We start from the raw sequence: 13,102 nt of genomic DNA, 5'->3' as shown, positions 1-13,102 counted from the left end.
CATAACAGGGTAGTGTGAAGCAATGTCAAATTACTACTGAATTGAAAAGAATGTTATTGTTTTAAAAAGTCTTTCAAATTGAACATGATGATTAAAGGTTTTGTGAAATCTTGCCTAAATCTTGACTTTTTCACTGCTTCAGCAAAAGACTATTTGCAAGTATCAAATTATCTTGATAGGAAGCATGGTCCAGGAATAAATGTTGAGTGAAGTCTACAGAGACTAGGATACAGTGAAGATAATTCAACTTTTCTTTTTGAGCCATCTTTAACTGAATTCTTATCTATCTTCTTATTCTGTAAATAGAGAATTACAATAGCGAGATGATAATTAAGCTTTACTTAGAAACTTTCTGTCAGGTTTGCCTCCTGTTCCTGTTGGGATAAAAGGACCTGATTTTAAGTTTGCAGTTCTTTTAAGGGCAAAATTTAAATTCTGTCATATTGTGAAGCAGAGCTGCCAGATTCACAGACGTATTCAGGAGCATTAGTAATTGAGGAACAAAAGTGTGGTGAAGAGGCGGTGATTAATTGTTTATTTTATTTTTATTAGTACCCCTTCCTAAACAAAATTGCAGGGGAAAAAAAAAATTAAAGATCTTAGTCTGATGCTAAAAGAAATTTTAGAATTTCCTATGGGATAGGAATTTTAACTTCTTAAGAAGGAATCAGTAGAAATTTGAAATTATGTGGAAAGTGCACCAATAATCATACACACTAGCTCTTTAACTGGTATGTTACAGATTTTTCCTGAACACAAGTTCTTTCCGTAGGTTTTTCCAGAGATGAAAATATGGCCAAAAGAGCATCTGCAGTTGCCTTTTGCAATGTTTTGAATAACAGAGGCCATCAACTACACATGACAGAAGTAAAATACGTCTGAATTTGTAAAACAGAATATATCATGTCCTGTTTTATACCCATTTTGTCATCTCTGTTTTTAGCCTATGAGCTAATCTGTATTCAGTTGCTGACAATCTTGAAATTTTGTAATTTTACTACTCATCACTGAGAATCCCACAGTGATAGTTGAGGATAATGCAGGCTTTATATTTTCACAACATGGGCTCCTTTGCTCTCCCAAACAGGAAAAGCAGAAAAAAAGATCAATTTTATGAGCCACTAAAACTGAAGAAACAGAAACAAATACATATCAATACAAAATAACTGCTAGAGCAGATACTTGCAATTCAGACTTCACTAAGCAGTATGCTATTTTGTAAAATACCCATGTTTTATGTGCATTTTTATTTTCTTGAAAATCTAGCTTCTCACAAATCACTATGAGCAGTGCTGGAAATATTATTGTCTGCCTTCAGGAATGGGAAGCTATGGAATTGCAGCAGAAGAAGAATTACATTTAACTGAAAAACTTTTCTGGGGAATATTTGATTCTTTGTCTCATAAGGTAATGACTGTAATTCACATTACAGTATGGGATGGCTATAAAGGCATAACATCAATAACCTGGTGTGCCAAGTCCAAAAAATTCCTATTTTAACAATTTTTTCATCTAATATGGGAGATATTGCAATAAATGGTTTTACTGAAGTAACTTACTAATGATTGAATGCTGAATTTTGAGTCTTTCAAAATTATGAAATATCAAGTATTTTTTTTTATATACCCAGATAGTCTTACACTAGTAATGACGCAAACAGCTTGCTGCACTAAGTCAGTGTTGTCTCCTCTCCCATCTTAACTCTACTGAACTTTTAAAAATAATTATTATTGACATAAAATTAATGTTAAGAAATGCACTTATATGCTTGTCAAATTGTTGGTGTATGCACAGTAAATTCACATTGTTTGTTTTCAAACATACACTTGTATTTTGTTAGTTTTCTTGTTATTGCCCAGGTTAAGAAATACAGGGCAACATTCTTAGAAATAAATATTTTTTAAATTTTCCTGTTCCAAAGTGTGATCTGAGGATTTTTTCATGAAATCCTTTTTTTCTCCAAGGAAGAAAAAGTTACATTTCCTGTAGTCAAAATGTCTTACGAAGTAGACACTTTTTAAACTTCATTGGGCTCAAAAAATCTTACTATGGGTTCTTCCTATGGAACAATTTTTTCATCTTACTCTATTTATGTTCAGTTCTAATAAACAGATTTAGATGATTGCTTCTCTGGGCATTCTGTTTTATATTATGGAAATTATAATGGTGTCTGCATTATTCTAGAATGCTTTTTTAAACCTTGTTTTTATTTAGATTTAGTGACATTTATCTCTCTCCTACTGCTGTCACAAAGTCCAAAGTGTCAGGAGGGTCTGAATGTAACAAAATGTTTTCAATTAGTGCACCTTAGATTTTTACTGATAAATGAAGATTACATGTTTCTACCAGTATTGGTGGGCCCCCATAATAGCAGTTTAGTTTTTCTGTAAATGGTTGTTAGGGCAACGAAAGGACAGTTGCATAAATCTTTTGTGCTACAGTATTCTCCATTGTTATTTTCTACTGAGATATTTACAGACTTGGTATTTTTATGGCTTCCTGCTGTTTAGTGGAAGCCATATACCCTGTGATCTCACTTGTTTTGTTTATGCCATTCACACTAAAGAATGATGCAACAAAATTAGAGGAAATGAATGCCTCAAAATTTTAGCCATTTCGTTAATATGATATCAATGTATACTTTCATCAGCATGTATTTATTTTCAGTTGACCTTAAGATTGTTCTTTGGCACTTTCTAGACACAAAGGGGTCATTCAGTTTTATAGAAGCCTATAGTCTTCCTAACAATGAAGCAAGAGAAACATTTTTGCAGTGTAAAATTTTTTTCATACTTATTTTTGATTGGTGCCTGTGTTGTAAACTCAAAAAGACACCCATGCTATCTGAGCAAGACTTTATTAATAATTATAATAGCATCAAACTCTTGCACTGTAGTGTTCATCAGTAAATCTTAAAGCATTTTAAAGCTGTTTCATCATTCCCATTTTACAAATGGGGAATCTGAAAGTGAAGTGATTTTTTCTTTTTTTTCCTAAGCATATTATGAATGTTGTTTGAGAGCTGGAAGGAGAACCTTGGCCTACAGTGATCTGCTGCTGTTTTGTCTAGTACATGTTTTTATAATCCAGTGTGTAACAACTGATCTTGAGTATGTTTCACAGGAAGTTACTAAGGATACATTCTTCAAATATAATTCCACCTTATATTTTTATATATCAAGTACTTCTGTGTTCTCTCCAGAACTATTTAGAAGGCCAATTTACTAGCTCACCTCTTAGCAAGTCAATTCTGAAAAATAATGAACTGATTTTGATGCAGTAAAACACAATTTTCTTTAACCCGTATGATTTAAACTGAAATAGATTAGGGGAAAGATGGGAGAAATCAGAATGGGTCCTGCAGTTCAGATAGTTACTAAGACAGTATTTTACAGATCATTGTACTTCTCTTAACTCTGCGGACAACCGTTGACCCTTCCTGTGTAGGCATCAGTGGCCCAAAGAAAAGCTTAGAGTCATACTTGCATTGTATACACCTATATAAGTGTTAGCATACCCTTGAGTAGTCTTAAGAATGTATCCAGTTGGTACCAAGAAAAATAGAAGTCATGCAGCAATAATTTTGCTCTATGCCTAATTTTTAAGTGTGATATACTGTTTGTTTGTTTTCGTCTTCTAATATTTGTTCATATGGCTGCTTGGTTCTCACTAACACTTTGCATGTTTTTCTATTGCATTTTCCAACCAGTTCCTATCTCTCCTGCAGAAGTATGACCCAGAGCTCTTTCGAATGGCTTTGCCATGTCTAAGTGCTATAGCTGGTGCCTTGCCCCCTGATTATTTAGATGTACGAATTAGGTCAACTTTAGAAAAGCAGACTTCTCTGGATCCAGAAGGAAATTTTGATCCCAAACCTGTAAGCACAGCAAAGTGAGTCATATTATTCATAGTGATTTCCTCTCCTTAAATATTTTTATGCTATTCCTTATTAACATTTTTTTTCCTCTGTAGAAGGAGTTGGCTGGTGACTGACTTTTTATTATTAGTATCTTTCAGAAGTAGTGTAGGGATTTTTGCTTATTCCTGCCAAATACTTCAGTCTAACATATCCTGTGTACCAGACATAAAATGTAATATTCTCTCTCAGCACTGTACAAATACTTCCACACTATATCTGCAGAGTACATAGTAAATTCTATGCTTAATATGTACCCTATTACCTAATAATTCAAATATTTGGGATATATACACTTGTAATACAATTGATGCTGTCATTTTTAGAGTGTGATTATGACAAATGGTATAAGATTATAACAATCTGGAAAGTGACTGTTACCCAAGTTTTATTAAAACCTTCATTTAGTTTTGAGAATTGGTCAGCAGCAACCTGATATGAGTAAAATAAGAATTACCAAGAAAAATGCCTGTAGATTATGGTGAAGGTTTTGGGGTTTTTTCATTGTGATTTCAGTAGCTAATAAGTGCAACTATTACATATTTGAAGATTCCCTGTAAATGCTATTATAGCTCTGCTCTGTTTTGAGGGATTTCTTCTAAAGAAAATGGAATTGCAAGGGCAAAGATCTTACCTTCATCTGGAGGGGAAGTATTTTGATCAGTATTATATTATACTGACATTTTCTTCATAAATCAGATGGCAGTAACTTACATTTGAATAACCATACACTCCTTTGTTTACAGCTTTGTACTTCCTGAAAAGCTGGAGTTTATTGTCAGCAAGTATGCTGAACATTCCCATGACAAATGGGCCTTTGATAAGGTAGGAATTATTTTAAGACTGGGAACTGTAAGAAAAGGACTAGTAAATATTACTTAGGGTGCAGATAGAAATTAAAACTGGACAGTTAAACTGATAGGCTCTTGTTCAGAGTGCATTCATGTCTGCATGTTTCTCTAGGGCCATGTGGAAGAAACCTTTTCCTCAAGAAAATGCATTTAAATTTATCACTTTTTCAAAGTGGTCAGCATTTATTAGGCAAAGAGTTGAGGTGAATGAAAAAGGGGCATTTGCTTGGTTTGTTTTTTGTTGGTTTTGTTTGCTTTTTGTTTTGTTTTGTGTTAGTTTGTTTTTTTTTAAAGTAAGAATTTATAGATCTTAATTTTACCTAAGAGTTACGGTTTTTTACTGGGAGTCAGAGATTCAGTTTTCTTGCAGCAGCTCTGTGATCTGAGAGAGCACTTGAGAAGACGAATGTCTCTCTTTTATTTCAGAAAATGTAGTTATAGATTTTTCTTCTTTGTAGCTTTAAGAAGGCTGTTATGTATTGATTTCCTTTATAATTTTCCAAGTGCTCTGTCACTGTTTTTAGTTTGTGTTTCAGTATTTCAGAAAAGCTGTACAAGACAATATATTCTATGTTAGTTTTTATATCTTTTTGATGCTAGAGTGAAACATTTAATAAAGGTCTTTTTAGTGTTTCGTTTTGCAAATTGAATTTAATGTTCAGAAAAAGAAGTTTTACAGTTAAATCTGAGCAAAATGAAGTTTGATGGAGTTATTGGAGTTTTTGATTACTATATTACAAGTGTTTGGATATGAGTAATTCATTCAAGCCAAGTATGGATCTTAAACCACTTTCATTCAAAGAAAAAAATAGAGGGGGAGTAACTTATTATAAAAATTAACACCAAATTACTAGCAATTTTATGGAACAGTTTCATTGAAATAGCAATTATGTTGTTCGGTGGGGCTAGGATTGCAAATTTTCAGAGAAAGGTATACATATTTCTGGATATGTAAATATACACACATTAATCTCAAACCACAAATTTCAATTGCTTCAATTTAAGGTAAAGGATTCATAAAAGTTATGTTATTTAGTGCTTTATCTATTAATGTTGCATTTGCTTCTCTGTGTTGCTGACTTCAGCCTCCCAGAGAACAGAGATGCTTTTTTGACCCTAGCCAGTACCATCTGAACGCATGAGGCTGAAAGGGGCCAATGTTTTTGAAGCTCAGAAGTGGTTACAGGAGACCTACTACTCATAGATGACAGCTTTCTGTCTAGGTCATATTTTGTTCCAGTGCATCCACAGATGGACACATGCTCTTTTAACAGAAATTGCTCTGGCACTGAGTAGCTAATGGAGTAGATTAGTACTTCAATATGACAAGCTAAACTGTCCAATTTGCCATTCTGTGTTGCTCTTATCTTAGTAAATTTACTTTTTTCAGACTAATAGTGGTTGGAAATATGGTGTTTCACTGGATGAAAATACGAAGACTCACCCGTTAATAAGACCTTTCAAAACTTTAACTGAAAAGGTAATAGAGGAAATTTCATCTGCATTAATACAAAATAGATTGGTTTGTGTAGTTATAAAAGTCCATGTCAAATATTTGCTATATAATTAAGAGGGACAAGCTATAATTCTTAGAGTTAAGAGTAGCAACATCTGTATGCTGAAATGGTGGTTCAGTTAATCTTACACAGAAACTTTTGGGATTTGTTAGGCAGTCTTCATAGACCTGGGCCAATTTGTATTCAAAGTATCAATAACACAGGGTTTACAGGGCTTCATGGATGAGGAATGACTGCCAGCAGCTCCTGGATTTTATATGAAAGTATAATGTAATGTCTCTTAAGGAATTTTGTCTTCAAGAAAGATGGAAAAAAAAATTTAAAGAAAGTGTAGGAGAAGCTTCCGTTGAAAATGAGGAAAAACATTTAAACTGTTTTGAATGCATTTTTCATTTGAATTTCTGGACCAGGCATGAATGTCTTTTAATTGTCAGAAAAGTAAACTTAATTTGAATTCTGTTACATGTTTTTGCAGTGATTCATTAGGTGACACAAATAAGTCAGTTCCACTTGGCCCCCTTGTCATGGTTTTAATGCCAGGTGGGCAATTAAACGAATGTCAGATGCTCTCTATTAATCCCCCTCTGCCTTCCCAGAAAGAGAATAAGGGAGAGAGACTTACAGGTTGGAAACTAAATTACACAGCTTCAATGAAACAATAATTATGAAAAAGAAAAATATTATATACATACAAATATATACAAAACCACTACGGAGTCCCTCTCTGTCCCCAAACCTCGGGCTGCAGACATTGGGCTTGGGAGGGGGGCGTGGGTATCCAGCTGTGTCCTTCCTTGTGACTTCAGCACCCTCTGGCTAATTTCCATGTCAATGAGACAAGCCATTGTTTGTGCCAAAGTTCATTTCCATTTCTAACGCCACAAGCTTACATTTCAACTATGTTGAGATATCTTGAAGCCACAAGGTTAGCTTCTCACAGGGATGGAACACTTCATTCGGTCAGTTTTGGGTCACCTGTCTGACTGCTCTTCCCTGCAGGAGAGTGGCAGGTATGATCCTCTTTTCCTCGCTTTTGTTTCTGAAGCATAAGATGTCTTTCAGAACCAAGCAGTGGGCCTGGTTCTGCATCCCATTCGTAAACATTGAGCCTTATCAGTCCTAGAAGCAGACACTGACTGAAAAACATGCTGTTGACTTCAGCAAGTGCAGTTACTTAGAAGAGACTTGGCTGAATAAGTAGGGATTCCAAAGGTTTAATTCTCAAGGTTTGTAAATTGCTCTGAAATCTTTGGAGAGGAGATGTGAAATTGATGGTTCATTCAGCAGTTCAAAGACAATTTTCTGAATTGTCTCCGATTAGAACTTTTAACCCTTTAAAATCAGGTCTTTCCATAAAAAGTCATGTTAAGAAACTGTCAAAAAATTCTTATTTACAGTAAGAACTGAAATGCTTTTATTAGGCTGATTTGAGAAGTTCTAATATGGCATAATCAGAATTTTCTTTGCTACAGCTATTCAGATTTTTGGTAACACCTTTACTGGAATACAGGTTCTTTCCTAATTCTTTATTCATGGCTGTATTTATATGAAGAGGTGTATAGATCAGAAGTGTTCTGTATCTGTGAATGGATATAAATGTAGGAAGACTACCAAAAGGCCTTATGCTGATGTGTTTAAAAATGTACATACTCACCAAACTAATTCAATAGTACTTTTAGTGCCATCGGTTTTAAATTATTTTGGGGTGAGGGAATCAATGAATAAATTTCCAGATACAAACTCACTTGAGTGCTTTCTGTAAGACATATCTCAGCAATAAATACCACTAAGAATAAAACCAAAAAGTAAGCATTGTATTTTAAAGTTTCTTTCTCATTTGAAAGAACAATATCATGTCTTTAGATATAATATACAAGTTTTGTTTACTTTGATAGCCTGTGACAATTTATAAAGTAAGATAGAATCATTTATTGAATTTTTGCTACTTGCTAAATGCAGAGCAATTTTACATTATTTTCTTCAAAGGAAAAGGAAATTTATCGTTGGCCTGCCAGAGAATCACTGAAAACCATGTTGGCCATGGGATGGAGCCTAGAAAGGACTAAGGAAGGAGTAGAAACAATAATACATCAACGTGAAAATGAAAAGCTCCGCAACATGTCTCAGTCTAGCCAGGTAAGGTGGAATTGCTTAAATTTAGAAAACAAAAGGCTTGTTTCATAATTTAATAAGCAATTTTACAAGTTTATGTTAATTTTATATTCTTTTTAATGAAAATAAACTTTTAATGTTACAGTTCTGAGATTGGAAGTGATGTCACTATAATAAAAAGTGTGCAATAACACTAAGAAGGGTTTGCAAAGAAACAACTTTTAAGACAATAAGACCATCAGAGATCATATCTATTCGTGTTCTCTAAGGACCTAAGGAGAGTTTTCATGTACTCATTCAAAGAATACAGGGCAGAGGACTTAAGCCTTTTAGTTTTTATTATGTAAATCTATTAATTTTCCTTTTTGGTCGAACAGAAGAGCCTGAAATGGGCTTTTGTCAAAATTATTATTATGACTGACAAGTAAGACTGTGTATTTAATACGTTTTGTTAAGTCTGGAGGCAAAATTTGCAGATAATTTTATAGTACCTAGCATTTTCATGTGACATAAACTATTTTTTTTGGTTTTAATTTTTTTGTAATAGAATGTTGAGACTGCTGCTCAATATATTGGTGTTTTGGAGGGAGGAAAGCTGTTTAAAACGATGATAGGTGTTGGGGAATTTTTCTTGAGGTGACTTAAACACACATTTTTGCTTAAATATAGAGAGATTTAGTGAGCAATGGATATGGCAGAGTCCTACCACCATAGACAGTTCTGCAAGGATGGTGCAAAGATGTGTCATGAAGATGATTCCTTATTATAATTGTACACTAGGTGATCCTGCTCTGGCAAGGGGGTTGGACTAGATGATCTTTCAAGATCCCTTCCAACCCCTAAGATTCTGTGATTCTGTGATACTTGTGGCAGCACTGATCCTGTGAGCATCAGCATCAGGCCCCTTGAATGTGTGTTGGGTTCATTCCCCAGCATCAGTTTAGCTTGCCAAAAGTGGCCCCTGAGCACTCTGTTACAAGATAATACTTCAGCATTTCTCATCTCTTCACCAAACTTCCTTCCCTTACAGGGAGTCCTTGTGTCTCTGGTATCTCTGCTTCCAGCCAGTTTAACCAGTTCTATGGTTGGGCCTTCTTGCCCAAGAAGAGGCATGATATAGACATGATTGAGTAGAGGATTTCAACACATGCTTAACTTCAGTACATTATTGAAATAATTGATTAGGTGTGACTGTTCACTTTTAATATGCACCTGATAGGTTTGTTGCACTAGACCTTTCATACCTTAGGCGCTTAAAGACTGCAGATATATATCACACTTAGACTTTTTCTTAGTCTGTACATTCCGCAAGACAATAACTCATTTTAGCTTTGTGTTGTGATGCCTTGTCTTTAGTATGTAGTTCATTCAGGCTGTTGCCACACTGTTCTGTCATGTTTTGAAGGCACATCTTGTATGCCTCATGGTTGGTCTCCTCTCTTAGGCTCATAGTCTGTAGCAACTTGCCATCTGTTGCAAGTAGAGAGATATGATTATCTGATGCAACTTTCTTTATTCTACATGAGCAGATGTCTTCCATTAATCATCTTGTATGTCTTCAGCACATTGCAAAGAAAAAAAAAAGGGGGGGAGGCGTGAGCAGTTTCTACAATAGAGTATAAAAAATGTGAATGGTGTCACTGTAATCAGATCAACAACAGAGATATTGTAGTTAATTTTTTGATTCTTCTATCTGAAATACTTTTATCTGAAAATAATCCTGTATTTTTTCTGCAGGGAAACGGATATAGTCCGGCACCACTTGATCTCTCTAATGTGGTGCTTTCTAGGGAGCTTCAGGTTAGTATTTGTGTTTTGCATATGTTGTGCTAAAAAAAATTTAACATATTTACTTTTTATTATTAATTACTTGAATTTTGTTATGTTTTATGAGTATATTTATGACTGTGGTTATGATATGATATTGTAGAAAGGTGCGTGCCGTCTTGCTTGCACATTTAAAGAAGAAATTTCTGTTGTTCATCCTATTGGTGCTTCCTGACTTGTTAGAAATAGTTATCATGAAGCCCTGAAATGGGCTGCAAACAGCATGTGATATATTTGTACGCTGTTCAAAGATCAGCTAGATGTAGAAATGACACTTAACTGTTATGTTTCTTTACCACAAGAGTGTAGACTTTACTGAAGACTGTAAAATTATGTAGAATTACAGAATTTTTAATTATCAGCTTTTAATATTGCATCTTGTTTTTCTGATTATAATAATGTAGGGAATGGTTGAGGTAATGGCAGAAAACTACCATAATATATGGGCCAAAAAGAAGAAAACGGAGTTGGAAAGCAAAGGTAAGCCAGAATCCTGTGAACCACACAGAAAAAGACAAGGAAAATGAGGGAGAATAAATAATCAGAAGACAGCGTGAGACAATCGAAATTGAATAATTCCTTTTCACACTTGAAGTGAAAGAAATCTTACAGTTCTTTCAACTTACTAAAGGTGGAGGTAGTCATCCTTTATTGGTACCTTACGACACATTGACAGCCAAGGAGAAACTACGGGACCGAGAAAAGGCACAAGAGCTGTTTAAATTCCTTCAGGTCAATGGTATCATCATATCTCGGTAAGTTGCATGTTTTTCTGAGATCCTTGCTTACTTATTATAGAGGGTTTGACTAGGTGACCTTTAGAGGTCCCTTCCATCCCATACTCTGATTCTATTAGAACACAGCTCTAAATACACATTCCTGCATTACTATAGAGAAAAATACCCTCCTGCCACATATGTAGACTCTCAGCCTGAAATTAAAATGTAGATACACCACCAGACGTTTGTATACCATCTTTAATCACTTTAGACCCATTGAATAAGAAAAGTAGGTTTAGTTCCTGTAAATGTATGCTCCTTTGAAACACTTGTGGAATTACTCAAATAGTTTCAATTTCTCTTTGCAGTGGCATCTATTTGGGTTAGGAAGACACTGTTTTCAGTATTAACTAATGTGACAAGTCAACTTCAGAAAGCCTGTTCAGACTCTTTCCAGTATAGGCAAAGAGTTTGCAGTAATTGTATCAGGGTGAATCAAGATTATCCTCTTCTCAGTGTTTTCTTCAGATTAATATGTGCATATTTTATGTATATATAAAATATTTTGAAGTACTTATTGCAATTATCATATTTCCAGAATGTCATTCTTAAAAACACTGGACTAATCATTAAACCATGGAAATTCTTTAGAATTGGAATCATACAGGCAGCACAGTGTTTGTAGTTACATATACCATCTGCCGCTGTTTTGTTGTTTACTCATCTTTCTTCGTTGAGAACAATTTAAAGCAATTATGGGTGTTTATGACATTCAGATTAATCTCTCAGGCCTTACTCAAGCATATATTAGAAATGACATGGTATTTCATTAAACATCATTAAAACTCTAGAAGATATTTTGATGTTGCCTTTGTTATTTAACAAAACTACTAATGTCTTTTAATAATTAGGAAAGTACTTGCAAACTCTTAGAGACAGAGTATGTATTAACACAGAAAGAGAATACTTACAGTGATGTCACTGAAAATACAGAAAAATTCTTAGTTGCATTATCCTTGGTGAGAGTGAGGCAACAGGAGATACCTGTCCACCATGTGTAGCTGTTAGTACAACTAAGAATTTGATTGCACATGACATCAACTAATAGGTCAAAAAAATACATAAACTAGGACTCTTCAGATCAAATTTGTATTTTATTTTTTTTTTAATGAATCTGTAAGATAGGAGATTAGAGTTGCTATATGTTTATGTATAAAATGGGATTGAAATGGGATGGAAAGTATATTTGAAAACAGCATAAATAAAACATTTATAGAGTTATGTGACTTGAAAAAAAACAAGAAAAAATCCCTGTTCATGTCAGAATGCATCCTTAGAAAATTTGTGGAATAAACCCTTAGCAATAAATGTGGGAGTCTGGCTACCTTTCAAAGGAACTGTGATGGACTCAAGGAACTCAAAGGACTCTGACAGAACTCTTGTGAGGTTGAGCAACAGTAAACTGAAAGTCCTATACCTGGGATAGAATAACCTTAGGAATGGGGAAATTGAGCTTGATGGCATCTATGCAGAAACCACTTTGAATTCTGCAAGTTGAATGAGAAAGAGGGTGTGCCCTCCTGATGAAGGCTGACTGCATTCAAGGCTGTATTAGGAAGTCTAGTCTGCAGGTTGATGGAGGTGATTTTTTCTACTTCCATTTTGAGATTATGAAACTGTATCAGGAGTATGCTGTCCAGTTTTTGGTTCACCAGTACTAAGGAAGACATTGATAAAAGAGTTAATCAAATGGAGGGCTTCCAAGATACTTTGGGGATTGGCACGCATATCATGCTAGGAGATAGTCTCAGGAGAGGCTAGATTTTTTCAGTATTAAAACAGAAGGCTACAATGAGATTTTACCACTGTCTTCAACTACTTAATGCAAGATTATAGAGACGAGGTCAAACACTCCTCAAAGTAACAAGTTGTTACAAGGCAAAGTTCAAGTGGATTTATGAAGATTATTGGATGAGGTTCTGTGGAACCTGATCTAACTTTGGATTTGGCTTTGCTTTTAGATGAGACTTGGATCAGATGACTTTCAGAGGTTCAGAGGACTTTCCTTCCAACCTAAATTTTTCCATAATCCTAAAGAATTTTAGAATTTCAGTAAGGTAGATTTCATTTGTAGATAAGATAAAATCTAATATTTTAAAT

The 13,102-nt window shown here is 34.5% G+C and overlaps 1 protein-coding gene across 10 annotated transcripts in view; it reads left to right on the top strand.

Moving 5' to 3' along the window:
* Positions 1-13,102, top strand: part of RYR3 (ryanodine receptor 3) — a 210,986-nt gene that overhangs the window by 136,108 nt on the left and 61,776 nt on the right. For 5 of the 10 annotated variants that reach the window (XM_051621641.1, XM_051621643.1, XM_051621642.1 and 2 more), the window contains exons 50-57: positions 1,267-1,407; positions 3,728-3,891; positions 4,663-4,741; positions 6,158-6,247; positions 8,271-8,420; positions 10,134-10,196; positions 10,628-10,703; positions 10,855-10,978. In XM_051621641.1, coding sequence (XP_051477601.1) covers positions 1,267-1,407; positions 3,728-3,891; positions 4,663-4,741; positions 6,158-6,247; positions 8,271-8,420; positions 10,134-10,196; positions 10,628-10,703; positions 10,855-10,978 — 887 coding nt within the window. Of the gene's footprint in view, positions 1-1,266; positions 1,408-3,709; positions 3,892-4,662; positions 4,742-6,157; positions 6,248-8,270; positions 8,421-10,133; positions 10,197-10,627; positions 10,704-10,854; positions 10,979-13,102 lie in introns of all 10 variants that reach the window. The other 5 variants (XM_051621636.1, XM_051621634.1, XM_051621638.1 and 2 more) reach the window with 1 other exon arrangement.

This window comes from Apus apus, chromosome 5 (genome assembly GCF_020740795.1).
Source record: "Apus apus isolate bApuApu2 chromosome 5, bApuApu2.pri.cur, whole genome shotgun sequence".
Classification (NCBI taxonomy): Eukaryota; Metazoa; Chordata; class Aves; order Apodiformes; family Apodidae; genus Apus; species Apus apus.
This window is presented reverse-complemented; position numbering and strand designations above follow the sequence as displayed.